General features: G+C 43.3%; 3 protein-coding genes across 6 annotated transcripts; 1 reads left to right on the top strand and 2 right to left on the bottom strand.

Annotated features, from left to right (window-relative positions):
* Positions 1–6672: 6672 nt before the first annotated feature.
* On the bottom strand, positions 6673–11194 carry proca1 (protein interacting with cyclin A1). Its single transcript, XM_026295716.2, has 4 exons — positions 10486–11194; positions 10270–10402; positions 8759–8893; positions 6673–8643 (listed from the first exon to the last, which is right to left on the bottom strand). Exons 1-4 carry the CDS (start codon positions 11012–11014, stop codon positions 6924–6926), a joined length of 2517 nt encoding a protein of 838 aa, XP_026151501.1. The 5' UTR covers positions 11015–11194; the 3' UTR covers positions 6673–6923.
* A 3175-nt stretch (positions 11195–14369) lies between these two features.
* Positions 14370–18413, top strand: LOC113125502 (adenine phosphoribosyltransferase). The gene is made up of 5 exons (XM_026299003.1): positions 14370–14648; positions 14798–14891; positions 15142–15288; positions 17488–17583; positions 17672–18413. The coding sequence occupies exons 1-5, from the start codon at positions 14526–14528 to the stop codon at positions 17797–17799; spliced, it is 588 nt and encodes a 195-aa protein (XP_026154788.1). The 5' UTR covers positions 14370–14525; the 3' UTR covers positions 17800–18413.
* On the bottom strand, positions 18190–22846 carry rab34a (RAB34, member RAS oncogene family a). Of its 4 annotated transcripts, XM_026299000.2 has the most exons (12): positions 22324–22846; positions 21711–21806; positions 21540–21631; positions 21396–21464; positions 20708–20809; positions 20553–20617; positions 20282–20333; positions 20099–20180; positions 19342–19432; positions 19128–19235; positions 18946–19041; positions 18190–18253 (listed from the first exon to the last, which is right to left on the bottom strand). In XM_026299000.2, exons 2-11 carry the CDS (start codon positions 21783–21785, stop codon positions 18974–18976), a joined length of 804 nt encoding a protein of 267 aa, XP_026154785.1. In that variant the 5' UTR covers positions 21786–21806; positions 22324–22846; the 3' UTR covers positions 18190–18253; positions 18946–18973. The 4 variants fall into 4 exon arrangements, with proteins under 4 accessions (XP_026154785.1, XP_026154783.1, XP_026154786.1 ...); XM_026298998.2 differs by lacking the exon at positions 18190–18253 and having other exon boundaries at positions 18905–19041; positions 22324–22845; XM_026299001.2 differs by lacking the exon at positions 18190–18253 and having other exon boundaries at positions 18905–19041; positions 21396–21461; positions 22324–22845.
* Between the last annotated feature and the right edge of the window lie 863 nt (positions 22847–23709).

The raw sequence follows: 23709 nt of genomic DNA, 5'->3' as shown, positions 1-23709 counted from the left end.
CCCACACCGGGTAAGTCCACGGGGAGTCGAGGTTGATGGAGGAAGAACCGGGGCTGGGTCCGCAGAGCAATATCTGGCGGTGCAGTGTAATCCTGGTCAGGGATCCGGGTAGCGGCAGAACACAAACATAGATTCCTTGGGCATAAAGAAAAACACCTCCAAAACAAAACTCAGGAAAAACGGTGGAGGGCAAAACATTCTAATCAATTCTTCATTAAAGTCTTTCAGGTCAACCCTACATAAATCAGTTCACTCAAGATCCACGCGCTGTTCCACAGAAACCGAAAAAGGGGTAATACTTCACAGATCGTCGCTGACGACCGGTCACGGGAAACACCAGGAGGAGTGGGACGGCGTGAGTCGATCCAAAGCTTAGGACCGGAACATAGCTCCTTAGTGCGGCGGTGAACGGCGAAGTTGGAGAGATGTCTCGGCGTAGTTCTTTGACTGGCGAAGCAGACAATCCCGCACCTGACCGTGGCGACCAGGGAGGATATATACGGGGAATCCTGAAAGAGAGACAGGTGAGAGGAGTAGGCTACTAATCACCGGAAGTTCGGAGAGACCAGACGCACGGGGAGAATTCCAAAACAAGAGACGGCTGGGAATCTATGTTCCCAGTCGTGACAGTACCCCCCCCTTAACGGCCGACCCCCGGCGGCCCCTAGGTTGATCAGGGTGTGAACGATGGAAATCTTCAATGAGTCTAGGGTCCAGGATGCGCCCCCCAGGTACCCAAGCACGCTCCTCCGGACCATAACCCTCCCAGTCCACCAGGTATTGAATGCCCCGGCCCCTGCGCCGGGACTGGAGGAGGCGACGGACCGAGTAGGCCGGCCCGCCGTCGATGAACCGGGGGGGTGGGGGGGGCACGGGGGGGGGCAGGAGGTTGCTGCTATGAACAGGTTTGACACGGGAGACATGAAACGTGGGGTGAATCCTCAGTGCTCTAGGCAGCTGCAGCCTAACTGCCGCCGGGTTTATTACTTTGGAAATGGGAAAAGGACCAATGAATCTAGGGGCCAACTTGGCATGTGATACCTTCAGCGGAACCTCTCGGGCTGACAACCAAACCTTCTGTCCCTCCTTGTAGAGAGGTGCCGGCCGCCGCCTTCTGTTCGCCTGTCGGCAATAGCTGGAGCCAGAGATCAGGAGAGCCCGCCTTGCCCTCCGCCAAGCCAGGTGGCATTGGCGAAAACTTGCGGTGGCCGGTCCAGGCCCCCCTCGGGGTAACGGCAAGTCGAACACAGAAGGCTGGAAACCATACACAATCTGAAAGGGAGAGAGTTTAGTGGAAGAGGACGGCAGAGAGTTATGGGCGAATTCCACCCATGCCAAGTTCTTTACCCAGGACCCTGGATCCTCGGCGCAAAGGATGCGCAGACCCTTCTCCAGTTCCTGGTTCAGTCTCTCGGCCTGCCCATTAGTCTGAGGGTGATAACCGGAAGATAAACTTAGGGTAATTCCCAAAAGGCGGCAGAACTCTCTCCAAGACCTTGCGATGAATTGTGGTCCTCGATCGGACACGATCTCTTGTGGAATCCCGTGCAGGCGTACGACATGGTCAACCAGGGCCTGCGCGGTTCGGAGAGCTGAGGGCAGTCTGGGTAGAGGAACAAAGTGCACCATCTTGGAGAATCAGTCAACGATGGTTAAAATGGTAGTATTACCTAGAGATGGGGGAAGACCGGTTACAAAGTCCATGGCAATGTGGGTCCACGGACGCCGGGGAATTGGAAGAGGTTGGAGGAGCCCCGAGGATGCCTGGTTGGATGCCTTGAAACGTGCACAGGTCGAACAGGCCAGAACATACTGATGGACGTCTCCCCGTAACCCAGGCCACCAGAAGCGTTGTCGTACGACCTGGAGAGTCCGTCTTACTCCGGGATGGACGTGGAGCCGGGACGCGTGGCAGACCTCCAATACTCTGGAACGCAGCTGGGGAGGAACAAAGAGGCAGTGAGAAGGACAACGGGCAGGAGAAGGGTTACCTGCGTTGGCCTGAGAGACCTCCTGTTCCAAGGGAAGACGTGCTGCTCCTAGTCTCGCTGAGGCCGGCAGGATGAACTCAGGCTCTACCTTCGAGTCAGACGGGGAGTGAAGACGAGACAGAGCGTCGGCCTTTGAATTCTTGGCCCCGGGGCGAAAGGACAGGGTGAAATGGAACCTGGAAAAAACCCCTGACCATCGGGCCTGGCGGGGGTTGAGGCGCTTGGCAGTCCGAAAATGCTCCAGGTTCTTATGATCGGTGAGGATAGTAAAGGGGTGCTTGGCTCCCTCCAGCCAATGCCTCCACTCCTCTAAAGCCAGTTTTACTGCAAGCAGCTCCCGGTCCCCGACGTCATAATTTCTCTCGGCCGGAGACAGCTTCTTAGAGAAAAAGGCGCAGGGGTGAGCTTTAGAATCAATGGGATCTACCTGGGAAATAACTGCCCCCACCCCCGTGTCCGAAGCGTCCACCTCCACCAGGAAGGGTAAATCAGGGTTTGGAAGGGTTAAGACTGGGGCAGAGGTGAAACGGGACTTCAGACTCGTAAAGGCCCTTTGGGCCTCGGGAGTCCAGAAGAAGGGAACCTTTACTGAGGTGAGTTGGTGGAGGGAGTGGGCCACAGAGCTATAGTTCCTAATGAACTTACGATAAAAATTGGCAAATCCTAAAAACCCTTGTAGTTGTTTGCGGGACTGGGGAACTGGCCATTCCCTGACTGCCCTCACCTTCTCAGGATCCATAGCGATACTACCCGGTTCTATAACGAAACCCAAGAAGGACGTCTTCTTGGAGTGGAACTCACACTTCTCCACCTTCACAAATAACTGATTCTGAAGAAGACGCTGAAGCACGGCCCGGACATGGTGAATATGTTCGGTCTCAGAACGGGAGAAAATGAGGATGTCGTCGAGATATACAAAGACGAACTTGTTAATCATATCTCCCAACACATCATTGACCAGGTTCTGAAATACCGCGGGGGCGTTGGTCAGCCCAAACGGCATAACCAGATACTCAAAATGGCCGTTAGGTGTGTTAAAGGCCGTCTTCCATTCGTCCCCCTCTCTGATTCTAACTAGGTGATAAGCATTTCGTAGATCTAACTTGGAAAAAATGCTTGCACCCTGAATGAGTTCAAAGGCGGAAGTGAGAAGAGGTAGGGGGTAGGAGTTCCTGACAGTAATGTTATTAAGGCCCCGATAGTCTATACAAGGGCGTAAACCTCCATCTCGCTTCTTTACAAAGAAAAACCCCGCCCCTGCAGGTGACCGTGAAGGACGAATTATGCCAGAGGCCAATGATTCCTGAATGTAGGTTTGCATGGCCTCTCGTTCCTGCCCAGATAAAGGGTATAACCGACCCTTTGGGGGAACTGAGTCAGGCAGCAACCGAATGGCACAGTCATAGTGGCGATGAGGTGGAAGGGAAGTGGCTCTCTCCTTATTAAAAACCTCCTGAAGGTCGTGGTACACAGGGGGAACTTGGGCCAGGTCGGGCTGGTATTGATTCTTGGGGGCTGAAATGGCGGGGTTAAGGGCGGTGCGGAGGCATGTAGCATGACAACTTGGGCTCCATTCCAGAATCTCTCCTGTGGACCAGTCAATCCGGGGATTATGAGCCTGTAACCAAGGGAGGCCTAGAACACTTGAGGACAAGAGGGAGTCAACGAGTAGAAAGGTGATGTACTCATGGTGATTTGCAATAGTTAAAAGAACAGGCTTAGTTCTGACCTTAACTTGATGGAGAGTCTGGTTGTTGAGAGCCTTGACCAGAAGAACCTGTTCCAGGGGCTCCGTGTCCAGCTGGAGTTCCTCTGCCACGGACCGAGAGATGAGATTGGTGTCTGAGCCGGAGTCAATGAGTATCGGAAGCTGTTTCCGATGTGGAGGAACCCCGAAAAGAGCCTTGGTAAGAGGGCGTGAGAGTAACAGTTCAGAGGACGACTGGCTCAGTAAGGACCCCACTCTCCTCACTGAGCCTGGTCTTTTACTGGACATCGGCGAAACTGATGTCCCGACCTGCCACAATAGAAGCAAAGACCCCGGACACGACGTCGGTCTCGTTCCGCCGGAGAAAGCCGGCCCCGACCAAGCTGCATCGGCTCCGGGTTTGGAGGTCGAGGCTGGTCCCTCGTAGGCTGGTAACTCGGGCGATGACTGCTGGGTAGAGGTCCGGACGGGTCCCGCTCCAACTGGCGTTCCAAGTACCGCTCCTCCAGACGAGTGGTAACATCGATCAAGCCCCTTAAATCCTTGGGGCGCGGTTGGTGAGCCAGATCGTCCTTAAGTCTAGCGTTGAGTCCCAAGTAGAAATGGTCATAAAGAGCGGCCGCATTCCAGGTGCTATCCTCTGCCAGGCGTCGAAATTGAACCACGTATTCAGCTAATGGTCTATCCCCCTGCAGGAGCCTGGTGAGGTGGCTCTGGGCCCCTACCTCAGGTCGGACGGGGTCGAAGATGCTGGAGAGTTGGTCGCCGAAGTCCTTTGCTGATCTACAATAATACTCTTGTCTCCTCCATGCAGATGTTCCCCACTGGGCTGCCTCCCCCTCTAGTAGGGAGATGATATAAATGACTTTAGAGTCCTCGGTGGGAAAAGCCGAAGGTTGGAGGGAAAAAACAAAGTCACATTTCGTGAGGAAGGAGCGGCTGCGACCCACCTCCCCGCTGTATGAAGTAGGTGGAGGAAGTCGTGGTTCAGAGACGACGGAGCTCCTGACTGTGGGAGGAGAGGCCGGTAATGGAGTGTTGGAAGCCTCGCGGGATGGGCAGGCGAGGATCACCTGTTGGAGTTGGCCGGAGATGCGTTCCATGGACTGGACGAGACTCAGGAATCGGGCTTCGTGAGACTGAAGGGCCGTCTCGATGCTGGCGCACCATGATGATGTGGTAGGCGTGGCTTGGTCCATTGTGGCGGGATTGTACTGTCAGGTTCCGGAAAATCAGAGGACCAGAGATGCCACACACTCTAGAATGCAGGTAACGAGTTTATTTTCAAAACAACAAGGGCTGGAGGCTTGAATGGAGACCGAGGAGCATAGCATGTAGATTCCGGGGAAGTCGGTCGTCGTGTGGCTTGCACCTAGGCCCACACCGGGTAAGTCCACGGGGAGTCGAGGTTGATGGAGGAAGAACCGGGGCTGGGTCCGCAGAGCAATATCTGGCGGTGCAGTGTAATCCTGGTCAGGGATCCGGGTAGCGGCAGAACACAAACATAGATTCCTTGGGCATAAAGAAAAACACCTCCAAAACAAAACTCAGGAAAAACGGTGGAGGGCAAAACATTCTAATCAATTCTTCATTAAAGTCTTTCAGGTCAACCCTACATAAATCAGTTCACTCAAGATCCACGCGCTGTTCCACAGAAACCGAAAAAGGGGTAATACTTCACAGATCGTCGCTGACGACCGGTCACGGGAAACACCAGGAGGAGTGGGACGGCGTGAGTCGATCCAAAGCTTAGGACCGGAACATAGCTCCTTAGTGCGGCGGTGAACGGCGAAGTTGGAGAGATGTCTCGGCGTAGTTCTTTGACTGGCGAAGCAGACAATCCCGCACCTGACCGTGGCGACCAGGGAGGATATATACGGGGAATCCTGAAAGAGAGACAGGTGAGAGGAGTAGGCTACTAATCACCGGAAGTTCGGAGAGACCAGACGCACGGGGAGAATTCCAAAACAAGAGACGGCTGGGAATCTATGTTCCCAGTCGTGACAGTTTTCACTGTTTGTGAGGCTTTAGGCTACAATCTGATGTTGTACAGTATATCTGCAAAACTTTTCCCAACATGCCAAATTTCATGTTACATTGGTTAGATGTGATAAATGTGTGCATTGACTGTTATTTAGATGCATTTTTCTGAGAATCTGTAAATCTGCAGGAGTTCCAGTAATGTGCAAGTGGGTACCATGTCTGAGTGAAGAATGTACTCTTGCTATAAACCACCACAGGGGGAGGCAAATATTAGACCACAGTCTTTTGTGTTTAAACCGGGTTAAGCAGGTTATGTGTTAAGCCTCTGAAATTTAGACTTCCAGTGATGATAAATATTTCAAAATACTGTTTGTCTTTGTCAGAGTGCATTTCATGTGTCAAATGTGATGGGCATTATTTGAATGTCTTGCTCTTTCAGATAAATTCCTCTTATGCGAGCATGTGAGAGTCAACTGCTCTGGAGGATTTCAGCCTCCACCCTGATTATTACAATCCTTGCTGGCGAGAGGTCAAAGTATAAAGGTGGACAATGTGACCCTCACTGGTCTCTTGGCAACGTTCCTGTGCATGCAAAGAAATAAGTAAAAGTTGGGTTAAGCAAGGTATGTGTTAAGCCTCTTAGATTTAGATGTCCAGTAATGATTAAATATTTCCTGCTGAGATGTGCAGCTCTGGAAGCATGAAAACCTATCTATGTATCTATATATCTATCTATCAGGGGAAACAGCTAGCTCAATAAAGTCCACCCATCAGCACCACTAAAGCTCATTACCTCATGCATCAGACCTAGTTTGTTTTATTTGTGTGAAAAGCAAAGTGTAAAATCAACATGTTTTGTGTGTTTTTTTTTTAACTTGCTGTTTTGGACTTCTTATTTAGCTTACAGGTATGAACTCATCTTACCCTTTGCAAAGAAACAAATAAATGTATTTTCTAAAATACATTTAATAATAATACCTGATACAGTTATAATTTCAAAAAAATTTATTACAGACATGCACAGTATTATAAAACATGATTCCCACATTACAGTCAAATATGATTTCTGTTTGGTCAGTGTCTGATTTAAATGTTGAAACAGAAAAGGTTATACTCTAAAGATTATACTCTCTCTTTAAATCTTTAAGTATTTAAGCCATCCTGAAGCAAGTGTATCTGATCAACAGGAACTATTTTAGTTGCCTTTTTTTTAACCCAACGTGCTGTTTGCACCACATGGCTTATTGTTGTCTAATAGACTGTGCTGCTTTCTTCCTCTTCTTCCTGGTGAATTGTGCTTTGGCTCTCTCAATAGATAACTGAATTGGGCTCATTGTGTGATTTGCTGAGGTGGTCATTTGCTGCCTTCCAGATCTCAGCAGACCGAGCTCCTCAGCAATAGCCACTTTGGATGGCGTGGTTGTGAATGTCGTAAGTGTTTGTTCAGTTTGTTCAATGTCAGAAACTCCACCACTGAGGGCTTTCTTTCCTGGTTTCCTGTGTTGTCTCATTGTCTGCCTGTGTGGTCTTGTTCTTACAGTAGTGGCAGCTGTTGTAAAAAGCCTCCATTCGCTTTGAGTTTCTGGTTTTCCTGTAAGCCTACTAACTGCAGGATTGTTCAGTGCACCTTTTGTGTCTAGTGTTGTGAGATTAGGAAGTGTATCATCAGAGATGTTCTGGATAGGTGGCTTTTCACTTGACACTGGCAAAACAGGTTTCCTCCTCCTGTGTCTCAGTGCTCTCTCTTTTGACCTTTGCCTTTTCAAAACACTAAAGGAAGAGTTCAGTGCTGCAATATGGACAGTCATGTTGCCCGCTTCAAAGTCTGACCTGTGAGAAACCTGACGCTCTGTAGTGGGAGATGATGGCACAGATGTCGCCCTGGTGAGAGGGATCAGATTGTCCTCAGAGGAATTTTTGTGGCTAACAGCCACAATGAGAGCAACTGAACTCATTTTCCTCCTTTTTTTCCTCGCCTTTCTGTCTTCTCTGTCCTTTGACCTGCTGCATTTGGCTCTGGAGATTACAGTGGGGGTGTTGGCAGCAGTGACATTAGGTTGCTCTACAGTGTCCCTCCTAAAGCTTTCTTGCACGGGCTCTGCCGATGGGTTGCTGGGAAAGATACTGGGGGCAGAACATAAATAGCCTGTTGTGTTTGTTGTAAGTGTTTCAGAGGAAGGAAGTGGAGTTTTTTTACTCTTCTTTTTCCTCCCCTTTCTTAGCCTTACTTTTTCTACTTTTTGTGGAATAGCAGTTGTCATACTTATTGAAAAGGTGTTTTTCTCCGTGAGTGCATCTGTGTCTGAGTCTGCAGGCCTCCTCTGGACTGTCGTGGGTGATGTAATGGAAACAGTCTCCTTATCTATCGCTGGTTCATCTTTCATGACTTCATTGTAGGGCTCTTCTTTTCCTCCATGCTCATATTCACCACCATCAACTCTGTTTCGGTTTCCACTGGACTGCTCATGTTTGCGTGACTCATTGATGAAGTTAGTCAGAGCAATGGCTTTTTCTGCTTTGCTGCCGGAGGGTGAAACGGCAGCTCCTTCCTCTATTTTAACACCTGCCTCTGCTTTCTGCTTTCTCTTTCTTCCCTTTCCTTTTCCATTTTCCTTTTTGGTGGTTTTCTTCTTCTTCCCAGCATTCTTCCTCTTCTTTTTCTCTGAGTTTTGTGTCTCATCTTTGCCAGAGTCAGCAGTGGAGCTTTGAGAGGTGGAGACAGTAGCGAGGACCTTGATGAAGTCCTCAGCAGCGGTGACGACATTTGTGAGCGAAGGCTCATCGGGGCCTGACACAGTAGATGGAGTTGTACTCTCTGCTTTCTCTTCATCCTCATTTTTCTTGGAATTCTTCTTCTTGGGAGGAGCTACAGTCAGCTCATCGATGACATCAATACCACCAAAGTCATACGGGACCGCCTCTTTCAGCACAGCAACAGGGAGCTTCTCATATCGTTTACACCTACAATAGGAGGGAAAGAATGAAGGGGAGGTTTTGTGTGGTGATTTCAGAGAGTAATACAGTTCAGTATGTTCCAAAGCTGCTTAAAGGTTTAATAGAATATGCCGATACTTACAGACCATACCAGTGCCGCTCTGCACACTGTTCCTCATAGACAAGCTCAAAGCAAGGCACACCGATAACGTTAAAGAAGGCCTGTCCAACCACCCTGGAAGATGTGTCATTGACTTTCCTCAGACAATCCTTTAACCTGCAGAGGGACAGAACAAGTTTCCTTTCATTTAGAAGGCTATTTAGGGAGATAGATTCTTCTGCAGAAACGCCTCGCTCAGTGTGAATAAACTATATTACACTTCAGGGATTTCTACTTACCTAGTATTTATTACCAGTAGTGGTGGTAAATGTACATGAATGGGCAAATCACTGATAACTGTCTTTTGTTAGAACTCACAAAGGTCATTGCCGACTTTGACATCATACCATCCAGCCATAGAGATTGCAGTGTCTCAGGGTCTGAAGATAGGCTTCTTGTAAACTGTTCTTGCTGGAATTTGTTTTCACAGAAGAGACTAGCTCTGACCTTGTCCTTTCTGCAGTACTTGGTATAATAGACTGGTAATGAAGCAGATTCAGTGATTCTCATGTGCTGAGTCTGTTTCTTTGACCCCAAACAAATTGACTCATTTCACTAACAGCAAAGCCCAAACCACACCAGTAAAAGCCTAAAGGAAAACAAAAATTTAACTACTACAAATATAAAATATCATTTGGTCCTGCTGGGTAGGCAGAAATATCTGTTTTTCAGTGTGGTTTGTTCACACTGAGGATCTGTCTCCGTGCTCTGCCGTTTAACTTGACTAATGAGTCATCTTTCAGAAAACAAAAGGCCTACATTTCTGTTGCGAACACACCCAGCTAGTGCCCACTTCAGTTGATTTCAATTGTATACATTTGCAGGGCGTCTACCAAACCATCATATTATTCCAAAATGATTAATGTTGCATTAAGATTAACCAGTTTATCCTGGCCATCATTCTTGTTCTTTATTGCAGCCTGTCGTGGTTCATTGACCTAATTACCATATGCTGCTCCTGCTTTCTGACAATATTTATTCCCTAGACCTTTTAATACACATCTGCCTTCATGTGTGTCAGAAGCCCAAGTTTCCAGCACAATGTGTTTTTCTAATGGAGAGCAATATATGTTCTGTGATCTCCAGTTAGTTCTGGTGTATTTTAAAAAATATTTTATACTAATAATGCGTTTACATTTTTGACCTAATTTTATGAGCTGTGTTTATTTGTCATGTTCTGATTTCTGTAATTAATTCCAGCGCAGTTCTTTATGTTGATGATGCTTTTTAAGTACAATGGCATCACTTTTATAAAACTAGAATAGATCGTTATGTTTTGATTGTTCCACCTGATGTCAGACTCTACATATGCACTTGATTTCTATCATTTCTTTTACACATAATGTGTACGCATTACGCATAATGGTGCGTATGTGCGTTTTTTCTTTTCAAAAAAGTGTCTTTAACACAGAACTTTTTCAGCATGTGCCAGATCGGAACAATGTTTCAAGTGGTTTGAGATGCAAGTAGAATAAGTATACATTTTTACTCACGCATTATCACAATCACAGTGACAGATGGGGTACCACTTGAAATTAGTGTAACCGTAGTTTGAGGAGAAGGCGTGGATAACATTAGGGCAGTGGTCATGGGTGCGGCAGCAGCTGTCAGTCTCTGCAAAGTTTCCTGAAAACACGAGGTCATAATTACTAAATCCGTTAAACAGTTGGCACACACTCACCTTAATTTGCATGAAAATATTGACTTACCCAGCTGGTCATAGTGATCAGCCATGTTACCGGCTCCACACCACAGGGTCCCAGGATAAGTGAAGCCTCTTTTGGACCTTTTTAAAGCCATGTGCTGCAGCGCAGCGTCATCTCTCTCGTTCTTTTTCACCCTGTCGCTGCGCCCCGACCTTTCTTTAAAGTCTCTGCACATCTCCTTGGCTTCATCCATGCGCGCAAAACGCGTGTCCAGTTGGGGCCCGGCTCTCTGTTCTTTCAGCCCTAACCTGCACTCATGCATGAACGATTTGACCTGCATCTTGTTCACCAAGACAGAACAGTTCACAAGCTTTCCGGGGTGACTGACCACGGAACGCACCACCTCGGCGCCATCTGACACCTGGTAAAGGAAATTTTCCTCCACCTTGGACAATTTTGCGCAAAAGGTGCCGTTAAGCATAGAGAACATCTCTTTGCCCTCTTTCTCTGCGTCCAGAGCGAGGCTCAGGAAGTCGCCTTTGACGAAGTTTCTGTCGAGATAAGACAGAAAGACAAAGAAGACGGACCACATCGTGCGGCGAGTGGTACTTTCAGCACCACATGAAAGGGAGACAGCTCCTCGCGGTTGTCCAGTGCACTGAGTAGCCCTCCCACTTTTAAACTCAAATTATAACGATAAATGGCATCGCTGGGAGGAGTCAGCCGAATTAACCTCAATAGCCGGGCAAGGTGTCTTTATCTGTGCCACAGAGCGCCGATACGCAGTGAGATCAGACCAGTGTAGCTTAATGCCTCCCTGAATTTAAACCCAGAACCAGGGAGGTGAGGGTTAACCTTTGAGTTTGTGGAGCATGAGCCTCCTGCACCTTTTACTGCAGAGAGAGATGACCTCAAGTTACCTCCCAACCCCCTTTGCTCCCACCCTCCCCAGAAAGTGGAGATTTACTTTGGGAACATGCATGGAGGAGGTTCGGTCTTGCTCCGCTTTCCATGGCAACAGGCATGGGGTGATCGTGCCAAACCAGGAGATTGGACATCTTTCAAATGCCACAAAACAGGCAGTGAATTGGTGATGACCTAAATCACGATGTGAGGACAAAACTCTTTGTCATTGTGGAATGTGGAGAAAGGTTGTCACTGTCGCACGCAGAGCGCACTGAAGGGTCCCGGCAGCTCACGACACAGACTAAAATCAATTGTGCTATCATGTGAAGCCAGATCTTATTTTTTCGATCATCATGTTAGAACGTGACAAAACAGCCTAAAGGCTTTAAGTGTAAAATAGATACTTTTCTAATTCATCACATTAAGTCCATGTCTGTCAGATTTCTTCTCTGTCATGGGGAGAAGATGCTGAAACACATATGAATCATATGTTCAGTCACATTTATCCAAAAGCCAAACACCTTCAGCGAGAACTGGCAGGTTCAGGGGAAGAAAGTGGGGAAATGAGTCCTATTTTCTTTTGTATTGTAAGTTTTAATGCATGATGATTTAATTACACGTCACACCAAACCCCTGAAACACTAGTGTGGAAGCAAGAAAGATGCATTTGGACTGTTTTATTTTTATTTAGCGGGATATCCTACTCGTTTTGTTAGTGAAATTACTCAATGTATTCACACTGAGCAGAATAACCTATATATGACACAAAAGCCTTCATTAGTCTAATTATTGTATCAGGAGCTGCAGTGAAGGCTGCACTTTATAATAATAATCGGGGAACATGTTAAATAATACCTGGCATTTCTGTGTCTATGTAAGATCAGTGCCTGCCTGTTCCAGGGGAACCGTCCTGGACAAATTCTCACTAAATTCCTATGTGAATCTGACGCACAGCGAAGTCAGCTGCAGCTGGGAAGAAGTGCCTGTTCCCCGAAGAAAAGAAAAGAAAAGAAAAGAAAAAAGCGTCTTAATGAGGCCAGTGTTTTGTCACATGGCTGGTCTTACTCTCTGGAGGCGGAGATCCGGCCTACTCAAGACACTGAAATCGGATTGTAGGAAGGCGGAGTGAAATGATGTAAAATCACCAGACGCAACATTCGACCAGATCTTGAAGGAAAAAAAAAAAAAAAAAAGAATGAAAGCAGTCAGTATAGGAGGAATTTGAGAGAAAAAAACGAGGTTAATGGCCCCGCTGGTCTCTGCACAGTGAAGCAGAAAAGTGACACTTGGTGAAATGTGTATTGAATTGATTCCTGCGGGCTAAGGATCGTTTTATTTGCTGTGATCCACACACACACACACACACACACACACACACACACACTGAACAGCGCCCCCTAGACGAGCTGAGTAGTCAGTATGACTCTGTGAGCTGGCTGCACTGTGCTGTTTACAGACAATTCTTTCCACCTCATCGACAGAAATGCCGTTTATCTATATGAGGCAACACTTATGTTATAAGCAAATATTTAACAAATAGCTTAGAACACACTGTAATATAGTTGCAAGGAGATATAAGCGTTTATCAATGCACTTGTTAACTGTAACTCCTGTTGATAATAAATGACAATATACTAAAATTAAGTTGTAATTACATCTGGTTTTATATAAGAAATCATACTTGTTGACAGAAATCATCCATTTCTAAACACATTCAGCTACATTATTGTGTGTTAAACATCTGCTAAATGTTGATGCACTATTTATAAACGTAGATAAATGTGACGTCAACAAGAATGAAGTGCAGATGTATAGCTGGTGAACATGGAGCATTTAGCACCAGCATTTCTAAGCTAAACAGAGGGTGAGTTTACATGACTCTAATGGCTCGAACACTAATGTTGCTCCGTAATTAAATGTTGTGTGTGTCAGTCCTGGTTGTCTTTACAGCATGTTTACATTGCCCCCATGTAGGCAAACACATTGTTACTGCAGGGTTAAGCATTTCTCCATAATACACATAATGTAAATCTAGTATGTGTGCAGAAGTGTGAAAAGAAAGTGTGTGAGCATCCCGGTGTAACATTGACTGCAAGTTCATCAGGTTTAAGATACATATTAATCCAAGCTGTGGGAAAGTGGAATTACTGTTGGCAGTAAGCTGAACACTCAGCCTTGAGCTCAGCTTGAACTCTGCTGTACAAAACCAGGATGAAATTTCAGATATGAGTTTATTAAATAAGAATAATAACCATTTTCTAGTCTGAGAAGTGGGAAATACACCGTGAGTACAGTAAGATAACGGACTGTGTTTCTCCTGCAGAGAACACGATCGCCTCTGGTGCTTATTTAGACACCGATCCTGTGGTCACTTTAAACACCAAAACGCAAAAGCCTGAGCAGCATTTAGAATAACAGCTCTAGGAATGGATGAGAAAAAAAAACAACATTTTAAAGGCTCTTGAGTCACACTTCATTCAGCCCGGGGTAGATACTCAGTCATCATTCAGTAACCTTGGATTAGTTTTTGGTGCACAGGCTGCACGTACAAAAAACAAAAAAAAAAAATCAGCTCACACATTCTTGAACATCTGTATCTTATCAGTTGAGAATTTGTTGACAGAAATCCAAACAGACTTATTTGGGATTTGTCATTTATTTGTAATAGTCTGAAGTCACCACCAACAAATTAACCATTAGCAGCAAAATTCTGGTCAGATCACAACAATATTTGTTATAGCCTGTGATGTTTAGGTTATCAGAAAATGTGTCTAAATATTTTATCAGGTAAGTCCGCAACACAGATTATTAAAAAGTCTTAACATTAAACATTTTTTCTTATAAATCCAAGCCTTATTCCAACCCTTTATTTCTGAACTTTGTTGTGTTTCTGTAGTTGCATTTGTAAGACTGCACAGTTGACACTGGTGCAAAGAGAAAAGTACATGAGCTAATGTACATGGAACTGGTATGGTTCTTTAATGGCAAAACTTCCACACATTCCCATGAATCAAGAAGGCGTGGATGCAGACAAAAAAAGAAACAGCTGCAGGGGGTACAAGTTCAGTATTATTAACAGCTCCCTGACACCCACCAGCTCCCCTCTGGAACCTGATACAGACGAATTCCTCATTCACAGTCCAGTTCATTCACCCTAGTTTCTCCTTCTAACAGCTCAGATCGCTGTTATATGTCAAATGGATGTCTTGGCTGCTCCTTCAGACAGGCATAAAGGATGGTATCTCTCTCTGATGACCCCCAACACAAAAGGACCGACGTTCCCCTGGCTCGACCCATCCAGGATCTACTGCAACCCTAAGGTATGATGGGAAAACTTTCCAGTTGCGCAGCAGGCTGTTGATCTTTTAAAGAACACTGAGTAAAACTAATTTCTAACTGCAGAAATATTCGTGTTTTGCATGTTTATCGTGCAAACTCGTGAGTTTGTGCATTTACTCTCTTGATTCAGGCTCTTGCAGACTGTGTTAAAGACCTTCTCATTCCATTTCATAATGACACCATTGATTTGGTTGGTGGGATCGATGCCATGGGATTCATTCTTGGTAAGAAAGAAAACAAATTTATTTGAAGAAGCAGAATTAGTAGTAGGTTATTCACACTTGTGCATCACGTTAGTTTTATTTTTAGAGGCAGTTACTTTTCTAGGAAATCTGATCCCTGTGGCTAGAATACCTAGTTTAGCTATTCTCACTCCTGCAAACCCTGCCACTCGGTTTAGGGCAAGACAAAGTGCAAAAAAAAGTTCTGTACTTTTTTGTTCATGTCAACACATGTTTTTGATATGTTTTTAAGGGGCATCTGTTGCCACAATTCTTGGAAAAGGTTTTCTGGCTTTCCGGAAAGCAGGACACCTGTGTGTAGATACTCAAAACCAAAACTATACAGACTACACAGGCAAAGAAAAGACTATGGAAGTAAGACTGGATGTGCTAAAACCAGGTCAGTTTCCTTGAGTGTATAGTTTCATTCAAACTTCTCTTGAGAGCATCAGTGTTTAACCACCTTGTAATGTTTGGACGTATCAGGTTCTAGAAAACTATGCTGGAATTGATAGAGGATTAAAAAAAGGACCACATTTTATTTTGGCTGTATTTTTTTTTGCTTTTTCTTTTTCCTTTGCATTAAAAGAGTTGCTTTAGTGTACATTGGAAAAGCTTCAGTGTCTTTATATTAAAAATGTGCACATTGAATATATCATATATATATATATATATGATATATATATATATATATATATATCATATATATATATATATATATATATATATATCATATATATATATATGTTTTTATGTATTAAATTATGTATGTATTATGTATGTATGTATGTATGTATGTATGTATGTATGTAAATTATGTATTAAATTATGTATTAAAACCCCACCAAAAAATCAGATAGGGCTTTCATTCATTCATCAGTGAATCTTTTGGTTATTTTCTTTAGTAAAAATGTCAGAAAATATCAAGAAATTTTCCATAATAAGCACAAGTTGATACTCTCACATTTAACCCACATGGCAAAATGCCAAAGATGTTCAGTTTATTGAATGCTGTCACATCTGAGACAATGGTACCAGAAAAAGTTTAACATTAAAATAATTACTGGGCAACTCTTAGTAAATCAAAGCCTCAAACAGAACAATACATGACCTATGTTATGCTGTGTCCCGTATGTTAATGTAGTCTCTGTGATACATCACCCCCTAGTGTTGGAAAAGGCAAATTACATCTAAATTTGTTTCCTACTAAAGAAATTGTAGGACATCTGTGCTCATAAATTTACAAACCCTGGCACATTTTCAGCATTGGCCATTTCTTGGAATTATAACTGAGCATGGAGAACCTGTGTCTGCCTTTTAAAACCATAATGACAACTGCAATTACTAAAGTTACTATCTGACCATTTTCCTTATAAAAATGTCTGTGTAATCATCTCTATCTTTTAAAAATGACCAGTCTTTTAAATTGTCAGAGGTGCCAGGAGTATGTGCATTTATGAGGACAACTGTATGTCATTTGTGAATCAAAGGCCCTGTAGATGTTGTTATAAGAGTCAGGTTTGTGTAATAGTAACTTTCACAACAAATCAGTTGGCCTTTTTATATAACAAACATTCAGTATTATCTTCAGTCCAGGTCATTATTTCCATATTTCACAATCCTCTTTCAAATCATTTTAGGAAACTATTATTACAGATATTTTTTTCCCTGGTTCTGATGTTTTTGTTGATTTTAGAGTTAGGAAAAGGCAATAGGTGGAGGATTTGATAAATCATTTGTAATTATTAGCTTCTTTCTCTTTTGTGTACAATCACATTTGTATGTCTGTCCAAGTATCAATGGTGGAAAGAAACTAAGTACATTTACTGAAGTACTGCACCTAAACAGTTTTTAGGTACTGTGCCTAACTTGGCATACATTTTTCTTCCACTACAGTTCGAAGGACAGCGTTTTACTTTTACATCTGTGCTTCAAAGGAATGATCAAGTATTTGGCAATAAAAGTTTTAAATCCACTGAAGGGCCCCAATCCCTAGACTGAGAACCACTAGACCCAACTACCCTTCTATTTGTTATCTCTCTTAACCTTGAAACTTCCAGGGTGGGCTGGAGCCAATCCCAGCTGACACTGGGTGAGAGGTGGGGTACACCCTGGACAGATCACTACTCTGTCACCAGAAGTGACTAAATTGCAGTAAATTGCTGCTTACACACTGATGCATTTATATTGACACTCTAATGATTTTACTATAGAGTTCCTCTACTGTGTGATAATAGTTCTGCACTTTTAGATTTTTGAATACAGGATTTTTATTTATAATGGAGTACAGTATTTTTACACTGTGATATTGGTGCTTTTATTTAAGGATCGAAATACTTCTTCTACCACTGTATCATTTTATGTAACTATGTATAATTTGTGTTGCTGGATTTGTATTTTGCACTTTATATAACAAGGTAATCGTTCTCTTTCTGAAATAAATATTTCTCTGATTTTACTTTTACTTAAAGTAAAACTTAAATTAAGTTATATTCATCATTTGTTATATCATCATTGCTTACAAATATAAGGGAGCTGGAGCGTTTTTTAAATTCTAGACTATGCAAACACTTAAAAGTGCAGTCTCTTCCTCTTACAGGTATGCAGGTGCTGTTGGTTGACCAATGGATAGAGACCGGAGGCACTATGAAGGCTGCTATCCAGCTGGTAGAGAGTCTGGGAGCCACTGTTGTCGGTCAGTCACCGTGTTTCTATTTGTATGCCATATATATTTATTTAAAGATGAACACTTAAATATAAAGCTCTCGCCATGTCTCCTGCAGGTGTAGCAGCAGTGGCCATTGAGAACACAGAGGGTGGAAAGTGGATAAAAGAAAATTACAAATTCTCGCACTGCATCCCCGAAGAACTGCAGAGCCAAGTCGATGAGAAATACTTCAGCTTCAAGTGATTCAGCAACTGAACAAATAAACCGGATTTCTTATAAGTTCAGTAACGAAGAACAGGAGGACAGTGCTTCTCTAAGACTGAGACAGACAGCTGTTTTCTCTGCAAAGATACTTTGTAGTTTTTTGTTTGATTTTTTTTAAAGGAAATTATTTTTTTTGTAACACAACATACCATGATTTTTAACAAAATTACTGTTCCTTCACTTTGTTTTGTTTTTTTTATAGTACCTACCATGAGACATTTTAAAGAAAATACATAATCAAACAGATGCCATCATTTCAGTTTTTGATATAAATCAAAATTCAGCCATTTATTTTTTTGTAAACAAAAAAACAAAAAGTACCTTCGAAGCATACACTAAATAATAACGTCTAAGGCTAAACTGAGATTACAGCAATGATTCTCAAACTGGACGCCCTATGTGGGGCCAGGAGATGATTAACAGGATTGGAAAGCTGAAAAAAACAAAAAAAAACAAAAAAAAGCATTAATGCAGCAAAAAGTGTTTACTTTTCAGAAATTCCTCAAATATTTGTTGTTTTCTTTGGAAAACAAGATGCATAACCTTGTTATCACTGAGCCTCTAAAATATCTCAAATAAAAGTGAGGAAAACATTCTGCTTAAATGGGTCTTAAATGGGTCTCAACTTGTGGGTCTCAACAAGCCAAAAAGGTTGGGAAAAACTTGTTTAAAATACTTTAAAAAGAGGCAAAGTATTAAGTAAAAACAGTCACATGAAACAAACAATAGATAAAGTAAACCAGAGTGTTATTTTGAGTAAAAACTTGATTATAAAACAAACTACAGCAGCCAAACTAAGGAGTTAATACAAGGTCTATAAGCATCGGCACATACACCATGTTAAAAATATGCACAGTGACTCTTTGGCATCTCGGCAGTACCAGGACAGTCATTTTTATGTAATTGCTGTAGCACTCTGTAACTCCAAACAAGTTAATCTGAGCAACACCACAAGAATCCATGTCCCCAGGAGGAAGATTCATTACAGGCCAGGAAAATCTGAACATGTCAGCAAGTCAAACTCCAGTTTCTTTCCTCCTGCTCAGACCACAGAACTCCTTCCCATGAGCTCAGCTGCAGTCTTTTTCCACTGGGGGAAAAAAAAAAAAAATTCTCAGTCTGTACCTTTGACTTTAAACTCCTGCCTCCATCCCTAGTGACAGCAGTTGGGCTGTTTCTTCTTTGACGTAGTGTACAGGTTGTTGGAAGTGCTGTTAATTCCTGAAACGAAATGAACGGCTTGTTGTTAACTACGTGACAAAACGCGATGGTTTTGATGATTACAGAGAGATTGTTCGGACACTCACTGATGACATCTCCGATTTGCCTCGAGCCACTTTTCTCCAACTCGGCAAGAACGTTGGTCTCAAATGCCAGTGACGCAACACGGAAGAAAAACTCTTTGACATTTTCTCCTGCAGCATGGGGGAGAAACAGATCACTGAAGGACTGTAGCAAATTTACTGGGGTGGTGATGGCGGCGCTCGGGTTTATTTACTGCCTTTAAATCCAAACGCTCACCTGTCAGCGATGAAACAGCCCAGTACTCTGCTCTGATCTCTTGTGCCAGTTTGAGGGCATCTTGTTCAATCCGAGAGTACTGAGCAGGAGACTGCCAATGGAAACCAAAGAGACTGGATTACTAATGCACTAATCTAATAATAGAACAATTATTTTTGCATTGAATTAATAATGAGTTTGGTCTATAAAATGCAAAGAACAGTAAAAATGCCCATTACGATTTCCTACAGTCCAGGTTGAGGCCTTCAAAGTGCATAGAAATGTGCAAACCCAAATGGATGAAAACTAATTATTACATCTCATAGTGCACTGCATATTCACACCATCTTTTTTAAAAATAGCACTGATGTAAAAAAGAGATCTTAGTTTCATCATCTATTAATGTGGCTTTTTTTGTTTTATATCATGATAAATTTAACATTCATGAGTTTTAGGCTGTTTGTCATACAAATGAGTAATAATTATACCATCTTCAGCTCTGGAAAATTCATAAATTATTGTTTTTGTGATTACAAAATCCACAATCCAAAACTGAGACTTCCGAAAGGCAGGAGAAAGGCAGCCCAAATAACCACTATGACCAAGTATGTTTCTTATTTTCCAGCACTGCTTAAATCAGTTAGCAACCTTTACGATCTCTATCGGAACGGCTTCGGTGTGTACTACGTTCCTGAGGTTTTAAACCAATTACATTTAACTCCAGCAACAACAGAAACATTCACAGGCATTGTCCACTTTAAAAGAGTAAAACCCGCACACTCAGATCCTTCTTTGTGCCAACAAGGAACAGCTGAACACTGGTGGGGTCATTCTCTTTCAAGGCGTCTTCAAGCCACTGCCTGAAAAAAAAAAAAAAAAAACACGTGAAACACAACTTTAAATTGCAGAGCTGAGACACGAAGAATCAAAACAGTTTTGCTCACAAGACAATTAAGCTTACCTTGCGTGGCCCAGAGAGGCAATATCATTTACATCAAACACGATAATCACAACTGGAGAAAAAGAAAATACCGCATCAGTGAACGTCCCCTAACAGTTTCAAGTGTGTTTTAGCAGTTTCACAACTGGATGCAGCTGTGACACAAGTTCCAGTAATTTAAACACAGCTTTTCTCCCCTTTGACATTTAGTTCTTTGTTAAACTGCAAACATATAAGTCTTTAGTACATTTCTTATTAGTTTGCTGCCCTAAAAATCAAACTAATCTCTCACCCTGGGCTCCTCTGTAGTATGTTGAGGCAATGCACTTAAACCTCTCTTGGCCTGCAGTGTCCCACCTGTATGGCAAAGAGTGACTGGTGAGTGATAGTACGTCAGGCTCAGTTTGTTTTCTTTGCTGTATGAAAAAGTACATCCTATAAACTTACAGCTGCAGGCTGAAAGGAACACCCAGCACTTCAAACCGCTCCATCTCAAAGTCGACACCGATCGTTGCCTTGTAGTTCTTATCAAAGGCGTCCTTGCAAAATCTAAAACAAAAAAACTGCCAAATCACTCAACAGTTCTAGATTGTACTGCGTGTGTGTTCAGCTTTACTTTAGTTTTTCTAATTTAAATGTTATCACTGTTTTTCCATCAAACAAAGGATATCAGGGTCTATAATACATACATAGACTTAAAGGTGCAAAGTGTAAAATTTGAAAGATTTAGCAGCAACTAGGGAGACAAGGAAGAGTACGGTGGCCGTCACCTTCAAAATAAAATATGGGAAGAGAAGGGAATGTGTTAAAATCTGAACAAACCTTGTTTCTTTTTATTTTGCATGAACTTTCCCTTTAAAAGGGAGGCATTTTGAGAACTATTCATACTTACACAATATTCAGACTGCTGCATTTATCTGAGATCAATTGTTTATTTTTTATGTGCATTTTAATAATAATCTGGATCCAGATGCAGAACTAGAATCTCTTTAATGATAAAATCACACACCCGTGATGCCTTGAAGGAAACACGGGAACTCTCAGTTGTTTTCTCTAAGTTATTTATTTCCTAGAAGTTTCCTAGAAGTTTACCTCACCCTGCTTTCACATACCAAGTGCCCATGCTTGAGCTTACCTATTAATCAGGCAGGTTTTCCCCACAGCCAGATCACCAACAACAATGACCTTGGAGATTTTAAATCTGCTGGAAAGAATAAAAGAAAAAGAAATAAATAACTGCCCCAACAATAAGGCCCAAGCTCCTGGTATCTGTACATACCCCACAGTGCCAGTACGCTGCTCCTGGCAGGCAGTCTTCACTTTATTGTTAAAATCATTTTCAGTGTGGAGAGCTGCCTCTTTCCTGAAATACTGCAGGAGAGGAAGAAGGCTCTGTGAGGCATTTCACAGATGTGGTAACAGCAGAAGCTATAATGGTGATTGTTTTTACCTGAGGGAGCTGAGCGATGATTCTGTCCCTGCGAACAGGAGGAAGAACGCTCATGGCTGAAACCCGGACAGACATGTAGGCTCAGGGGTAAATGATCTGGAAAGAGACAAGAGAACTTTCTTTAGAAAATCTGAGCGATTTTAAAACCCAACCATCAGGCCACTGGCTTATTCATGTTCGTTGATTCAAAAAGACCAGGACTTCAATCTGTGATTAATTTTGATGCCACTGTGGATTGTTTTTACAATCCATTTCATAATTGTCTAGTGTATAAAATGATGGAAAGAGTGAGAGAAGATGTTTCCAATAGGCCAAAAGATATTAAATACACACTGATAAGGAGATGAATCCATTATGAAACCCACAGCCTGGCAGTTTGTGCTTAATGGACTTTGTGATTTTGTCATTTCAGCTGCAGATAATAGGTCCATTTCTCCTGGGTGCTGTGTGTTACAGAGCTGGGCTGCAGCTCCATAGAAATACAGAGGCAGCCAGGCAGGCACAGACCCAAGTCAAACAGCACCGTAATGACGGTAAATATTTGTTGCCCACTGTGCGTAACTACATGGCCACATACAGAGACAGAGCAGACAATCAGCGTTGATCCACTTACTGTGCAGATCTGTTTTAATCCCACTGTTCTTCAAAGAAAAGAAGTCGCGTTTACTTGATTTGGTTTCAACCACAAAACTGAAATGACGTGACTTTGAAACTCCTTTTTATCTCCCAAACTGTTCGCGGAATATTCGTATGACTCGGTAAAGAAAACCCACTGCGCGTTACATACGCACGAGCCCCGATGAGTACTGTAAAAATACAACATGTATGGGCTGCCAAAAAAAAAAAAAAAAGGTGGAGATGTTACCTCAACGAGATGATCCGATCGCGTTTTCTTCCTCTGTCTTCTGCTGTTTGGGCTAGTTTTACTCCCACAGGTGCTCCTTACTGGGCTCCGGACCCATGGGTGCTCATTGTAAAGCGGTAAAGAGCTGGTTTACAGTGGACACAGCTGAAATCCTCGCCACGGAAGTTGAGGGGGAAGAGCGAACACCGGAGCCGCTGCACACTCAGCTCCCTGGATTTGTCTCTTTCCTCCCACATTTTCTCTGCTCGGGCCCCTGCTGGAGGAAATGACGAACTGTCGGAAATTATCGATCCATCATCATATCATCATCATCATCATCATCATCATCATCATCATCGTCCATAATGCATTATATTTACCATCAGCCTAATATTTGACGTACTTTTCACAATATACTGTACTAGTATAAATTATTTTCTACACTTCGTTGTTGTAGATTACCGGATCTTAAAAATATCTTCTGAAAAAATACGATATAGCTTCTTTCTTCCACACACCCTCACAGTTTTACTCTGTTTCTATATAGGATTTAATCAGTAATATAATCATGTTTGTCTGTAGCCTATGTCTTTGTTTACGCAATAAAAGCAAAGTGAAAAAGCTGAAGACTTTTTGCTTCCTGTCCCCTCAGTTAAATATATAACCTACAGAGGGCGCCAAAACATCTGTCCTGAACAATCAGCCTGCTGCACAAAATCAGCCTCTGATGGACATCAAACTGAATCGGAACACGTAATTTAGTAAAAAGCTGTATTTACTGACCGAAAAAGAGACTCTGGCAGCATGGTAGATGAGTGGTTAGCACTGTTGCCTCACAGCAAGAAGGTCGCAGGTTCGTATCCCGGCGAATACGAATGTGGAGTTTGTATGTTCTCCCTGTGCTTGCGTGGGTTTACTCCGGGTTCCGGGTTTACTCCGGTTTCCTCCCACAGTCCAAAAACATGTATGTCAGGTTGATTGGTGACTCTAAATTGCCCATAGGAGTGAGTGTGAGTGTGTGTGTGAGGTTGTTTGTCTTTGTGTGTCTATATGTGGCCCTGTGATGGACTGGTGACCTGTCCAGGGTGTACCCCTGCCTTTCACCCAAAGAGAGCTGGGATAGGCTCCAGCAGATCCCCGTGACCCTGAGCCAGG

The sequence above is a fragment of the Mastacembelus armatus genome, chromosome 13 (genome assembly GCF_900324485.2).
Source record: "Mastacembelus armatus chromosome 13, fMasArm1.2, whole genome shotgun sequence".
NCBI lineage: Eukaryota > Metazoa > Chordata > Actinopteri > Synbranchiformes > Mastacembelidae > Mastacembelus > Mastacembelus armatus.
Note: the sequence above shows the minus strand (reverse complement) of the source record. Positions and strands in the feature narration are given on the sequence as shown.